Below are 6,732 nucleotides of genomic sequence, written 5' to 3' on the forward strand. Positions count from 1 at the left end.
CAGTAGACGTAGGGTATTTTAATGAGTCATAGTAGCTGTTTGTACCAATAGAAATAGGTATTATAACAGTTCACCGATAAGTATTTTACATGTACAAGTAGGTATTTATAATGGATTATTGTAGATGGTTTTATGATTAGAAGTAGATGTTTAATGAGTTATAGTAGTATATTATCTTCATATTTCATATTTTGTTTACTTGTTTTTTTATAATCTAATTTGCATTCTTTAATTTGCATGTAATTGTAGATGGAATTGAGTCCTTGTGTTTTTTTTTTTCCTTCAAATTTTTGATTTAATTTTACTTGGTCTATCACTTGCTAAGGATCAATTCGAAGTGAAGATTTTTGTTTCATCGGTTGAAGATCTAAGGAAAGTTTATAGGTTCAAATAAACGGCATTGCAAAATAAGATGGATCAACTTAATCATTGAAATGATAAATAAACAGTATTATTGTTCTAACATCAGCTTAGTGAATGTATTTAATATAACTAACAAAAATTAGAATCAATAAGAATTAGAATCAAGATTAAGATTATGGCTATGATTGGTTTTAGAATATCAAAATAAAGTTGTTGAAGAGAGATGTATTTTGCAAGTTTGGGACTTACCAGATGACTTTTGACTCAGCTCACCACACTAATAAATAAATGCAAATTATGTGATGATTAAAAAGATTTGTGATAACTAACATGATTTGTTTAATATAAAGACACAATACATACTACAAGTTATCGAAATGTTTAGCAAAGATTTATCAGTTTTAAATGTATGTTACTTTAGCTTAACGTCGCTAACACCAGATACATAAGAAATACCTTCACTTCAAATTGATTTTTAAAAGAAAATAGGATATCTTGAGGGTGCGCCCCGCCAACTAGTTATATAAAAAGTTTTCAAATAATCTTTTTCATAGTTCAGCTGATTAAATATAACTTTATACTACAATATCTTATTAATATTTTAACATAACTACTATTTTATAGAATTTTAGATGCTAAAAAAGTAAACCTATAATTTAAAAAGTTATAGGAAGTTCCACGTGGTAACCATGAGGTATTGGGTTTTCCACGTGGTAACCAAAGCCTTTTTAAAATTCACGCAGTAACCCAGAGGTTCACCAATTAAAACTTCGTGACCTTTTTACCTATAAAACGCTTGGAGACCATCTAAAAATAAGAAAGCTTTGGTTCTAAGATTGAATACATCGAAACACACTCGAAAGATCACATTTTTCCTATTTTCCTAACCCTAAATTGTGATCTTTGGAGTGTGTTTTGATTAATTTTTGTTTCGAATTTTAGATAATAGTGTTAATAATTAGGAGTTGGGAAGAGAAATTGCGGAATTGGGGCTAGGGGGAAATGTAATATTTAGAGTGTGTTTCGATGTATTCAATCTCTAAACTAAGGCATCATTACTAACAGACGATTTCCAAACGTTTTATAGATAAAAAAAATGGAGGTCTAATTGCGTAAACCTCAGAGTCACCGCATGGATTTGAAAACAACTTTTGTTACTATTTCGAATACCCAATACATCAGGGTTACCAAGTGGAATTTAAAATATCACATTAATAATAAATTTCAAATATATACAAATTTTTTATTTCTGCAACTTTTTAATATAATTATTAACCTATTAGATGATAGATATTGCCATTATGTAAAATCTAATTTAGATATTTATAAAAGATTGATTTTCAATTATTCAGCTTTGTAATATGAGTAATTCATAATTTGATAGCTTAATATAAGTCTAATAGAGAATTTTTTATTAGAATATTAACCATAACTAAGTCGTTAATATGTATAAGGCTACAATAATTTAATAGATAACTTACATTACTGCTATTCCTTTCCATTAATGGAATTTTAATTATTAAACTTTGAAGTTTGATATATTTATATTCTACTATGCTATTAGTGTGCATATTTATTAAACTTCTTTTTATCAAATTAGATGAGCTTTGAAGTTTGACGTACGATTTACATTAAAACTTGACTTATGTTCAATAAAATTTTAAGACTGACATGGAAATTTTTTACGGTGAACACGACCAATAAACGCAATACCTGATTTGCAATATAACCGGTTTCTTTAAGTATAAATATTATGATTATATATCAATTAAAAGTGAACTAGATTCTTAATTTGATAGTTACCCGATCAATAGTAGCTTGTAACCGACCCCTACTCAAAAAAAAGGCCCAAACCCGCTTTTTGTCCATTAAAACCGGAACATTTATTGATTAATGACAATCTAAATCCCATTGTCACTCGACTCAAATTTCAACCGGCACCAAACTAATACAAACATTATAAATTGAACAATTAATCTTAAATCAACTGGCAGCTGATCGATTTGATCAAAGCGTGACCGATCAATGTGAAATTCAATAAAACCAAATAACAACCATTCAAAACCAATTCAATCACCCGAGCAAAAACCTTTTAGGTACGATATCCATATGTATAATAGCTACTCCAATAATCTACGTGATGGTGTGAACGATATAGACAAAGTTCTACTCTTACAACTAGTTCACAATATTCATGTGGAGGGTCCACAATAAGTTATCCCTTTAAACAAATCACCAACATTTAATTATTGATCAAACCATGAAAATGACTGGCCACGTGGGTTGTTGGAGCTCTATTTGTCTCTTTCTTTTTAAAATTTCTGTCATTTCTTTTTTAAACACGTGGCCATATTAGGACCATGGGTCACCTATATCTTTTATGACAATGATGTTACTAAATCTCACGCATGACCATGTCATGCACGTAACCATGCATGCTCTTACATGTACATCATCAATTTGGTTCCACTAAGATGCATGATAAGATGTTGTATGTATGATCTCTAGGTTTGGATATGTATAAGAGTAGTGGATGGAGATAACTTATATAAGCTATAGCTAAATTACAATAACATGCATTCCTATCCAATTTGTTAAGTTTCAGACTTTATTCCCTTAATTTAAACATGTTGCCTCTCCAATCTCCACCAATGGCAATGAGTACATGTAGAACAAAAGGTGAAGTTGGAGTATTTGATTTTATGGCCTACAGTTTTTATTGGAGCATCAATTTCTTATAAATTGAAGATTTATTCTTTTCAAATCGATGTGTTCACTTGGGGTCTTGGATTATTTGATCCATTTTAGTTATAAAACATCTAAATTTATCATTGCGATCTAAATTTGACAAGATTAACTATTAGCATATTTTTAAAATTTTAAATTTTGGGAATTGAATCTACACCATTAAATAATAACACAATATTAATCAAATTGAAGCATAAATAAAATCAAAATATTAATAAATAATAGTAATTAATTGATTAAAAAAGATTCCCTACGGTTTTAAAAAAATTCACACAAAAAATGTTCACAAAATTTAACAATTATGCATATATGACTGTTATTCCTGCAAGTTGTTGGAGTAGACGTGCATTTGACACAACCTCCAAATCAAACATGCTACTAAACAATATATGTGTCTTTTAATGCATTGAACACACATGGAATGGATAAGAAGGTATATTATGCAAAGGCAACATACCGAAAAAGAAGGGATTAATGCATTTGAAGGAATATTGCTCCCTTATGTTAAAAAAAACAATTTGTTGAGCTTAAGAGGAATATAAAAGTTGTGTTGTGTGGATTGCTAGTAATACTTTATTTAAAGTGGACTACAAAGTGCAAACTTTTTTGGTTGATTTGGAGGCAAGGAGTTGCACTTGCTTTTAGTAGCAATTAGTGGGATTCCATGTCACCATGCGTACGCCACTATAATGGATAGTAGAGGTAGTCCTGAGGATTTTGTGCATTTGTATTATGGAAAAGCAATGTATGCTAACACATGTGAACCTATTGTGTATCCGATGCCTGGTCCAACTGATTGGGATAAGACACCACATCCACAACCGGACCCCCCCCCCCCCCCCCCCCCCCCCCCCCCCACACACACACAAAAATCTTCCTGGAAGACCATCACTAAATAAGAGAAGGTTAGAAACTAGTGAGAAAAAGACAAAAAAATATAAAAAGAAGCAAGGCCCTGATTAAGTAGAAAAAGAGGTCGGAAAAAAGAATGCATGTTTAATTTGCGAGCATCTTGGGCAAAACAAAAAGACTTGCAAGAGTGACCAACCTTCATTTTGCTTTTAAGTGCATGAATTATCACATTCAGAAGGCCAACTAGATAATGGCGGCAGACCCACATTGATTATACATGGGCCGTTACATTAAGGGAACACAAATAAAAACTAAATGATGTTGCGCAGGCATGATAATTTATAGTTGCATCTGGAAGCATAATTGTTTTATAAAGTATTTTAAGATGCTATATATTACATTATGCATGCAAGTGTTAACTTCAATAAAGGATCATCTTCTATTAATTAAGGGACTCAAGCATATACTGTACTTAATGGTTCACAATACCCTGATAGATTTCCTCGTGTTTGTGTTTAGGACTTATGTTTAGTTGGATTGAATTGGATGTAAAATTAATTTGCTGCACTTTGCTTTTGAGTGCATGAAATATCACATTTAGATGGCCAACTAGATAATGGCTTAACAGTAGTAACTGTCTGTTTGTTTGAAATAAGAGTTTTGGTATAAACTCAGTTTTTGGGATGAAGTCCTTGTATGAAATTGTTAATTACAACATTTTTTTCTATAGTTATTTTAAGTCTATCATAATAAATTTTTTGATAACCAATGAGTGTAAAATGGAGTATATGGCTTGACATTAGTAATGGTTAATTTCAGCTAGGGATGGCATTGGATCTTGGACCTGGCCCAAATCCGTGGATGCGAATCCGTTTGGGGAGTCTAAGTCTTAAAATTTTGGCCCGTTGGATCCGGGTCGAGTCATAATCCCAAGTATTGATTAACCGTGAATAATACCATCTATTGATACTTGTTTCATTGGTATCCATGCAGATTAAAGCACCGGCTGCAGCAGGTCATTTGTTGATTGTTACTTTGCAGTCTTCTTCCCATCTATATCTTCTTTAACACATTAATACATTTCCTCCATTAACATCAGTTAACTAACCCTTTATTTATCTCATTCACCTTCTTCTTCTCCATTAAAAAACCTTTTTACTCCAAATATTGATAAAATTTCCTCCATTAAAATTTTAGTCTAAGAGTGAAACTACTTGTAAAACTAGATCTTGTTTGGAATCAAAAATCAAGATACCTTATTCATGACATTCGTGACTAGGGGTGTTCTAATAATATGGTTTTTTTTCCTTATTTCTTTTAAAATTTTATTATATATAATTCAAATACTAAAAATCTATAAATACTTAAATTAATTAGTCGTAAAAAGTTAAAATACAACCATTAGTTAATTGAAATACAACCATAAACTCATAATGTTACACATCTAACTATTAAAAAACTGAAAGCAAGCGATTAAATTCTATAAGTTGAAACTTCAAGCTCCATTAATCATCTTCAATGACGTTAAGGATTTCATCGATTATGACCTTCGGATGCTCCAAAGTTAATGCATTACCTAAACCAAAGTTACGAACAATATAAGGTTAAAGGAAAAATATTTTTACTCTTAAATATTAAATAATCAATTGAAAAATAATTAAAAATTTATACTAACCTTCCTTCACTTCTTCAAGTGCAAGCAAACTCTCCTCTATTGGTAAAGGAGTTCTAGAAATACGAAGCCAATATTGTGCGCAAATAAGGGCTTCGGCCATCTTTGGAGTCAATGATGTTCGAAAATCATCAAGAATACGACAATTAGTACTGAAAGTAGATTCAGAAGCAACGGTAGAAATAGGTATAGCAAGCATATCTTTAGCCATCTTTTGAAGAATGCGATACCTTTTTGTTTGATCTTTCCACCATAGTAAAATCTCAAAGTTAGAATCATGAAGTTCACATGCATCTTCTAAATACCTATCCAACTCACTTTTGTTTACATTGGTTAATGAACAACCTTTCTCCATTTGATATCTTGAATTCTTTAGTTCAATAAGGTCCACCTTCCCCATTCCTTGAGTCCCACTTTGAGTAAAAATGGAAAAGGTTGAAGAGGTGGAAGTGGAGGAAGTGGCCCCACTTGTCTTTGGTGGAGGCATAGAAGAAGTATAAGATTCAAACAAATTTTTAAAAACTATTTTAATCTTTAGTGACAAGAGAGTAGCTTTTGTGGATATGAAGCACGCACAATCCAATCAACATAATTTCACTTATGCCTAGGGTCAATGAGAACAGCTACAAACACTAAAATATTGATATTCTCAATGTTTCCATAATATTTGTCATATTTCGCCATCATATTGGTAGCCATTTTCCTCATACCCTCATCACCGGCATTCATGTTGTTGGCAAGCAATAATCTAGTCCCAAAAATCTCATGTCCATAAGAGTTGCAAGTTACATAACGAGAAGCAGTAAATCTCAAAGTTGCATCATAAAAAACACTCAAGAAAGGTAAGAAAGTAGACACTTTCTTCCAATCCACTTCAGTAGGAGCACCACAAAACTTCCTAAGTAACTTAACTAAAGCAGAATGTTTCATGCATAAAGATGCAAATGACTTTTTATATTTGATAGCAGATTCAAGCCTTAGATAAGTTGAATTCCATCTAGTTTCAATATCCAAAACAACAAGGATTGTGCTCTCCTCTTTGTCCTCTTTTATGCATTCTTTAAACTTTTTAAGCCTAGCAGGAGAAGACCTTACAT

The 6,732-nt window shown here is 31.5% G+C and overlaps 1 protein-coding gene across 1 annotated transcript; it reads right to left on the reverse strand.

Moving 5' to 3' along the window:
* Nucleotides 1–5,468: 5,468 nt before the first annotated feature.
* On the reverse strand, nucleotides 5,469–6,122 carry LOC130807516 (uncharacterized). Its single transcript, XM_057672750.1, has 2 exons — nucleotides 5,639–6,122; nucleotides 5,469–5,539 (listed from the first exon to the last, which is right to left on the reverse strand). The coding sequence occupies exons 1-2, from the start codon at nucleotides 6,120–6,122 to the stop codon at nucleotides 5,469–5,471; spliced, it is 555 nt and encodes a 184-aa protein (XP_057528733.1).
* Nucleotides 6,123–6,732: the final 610 nt, after the last annotated feature.

Source organism: Amaranthus tricolor, chromosome 1 (assembly GCF_026212465.1).
Source record: "Amaranthus tricolor cultivar Red isolate AtriRed21 chromosome 1, ASM2621246v1, whole genome shotgun sequence".
In the NCBI taxonomy this organism is placed as follows: Eukaryota; Viridiplantae; Streptophyta; class Magnoliopsida; order Caryophyllales; family Amaranthaceae; genus Amaranthus; species Amaranthus tricolor.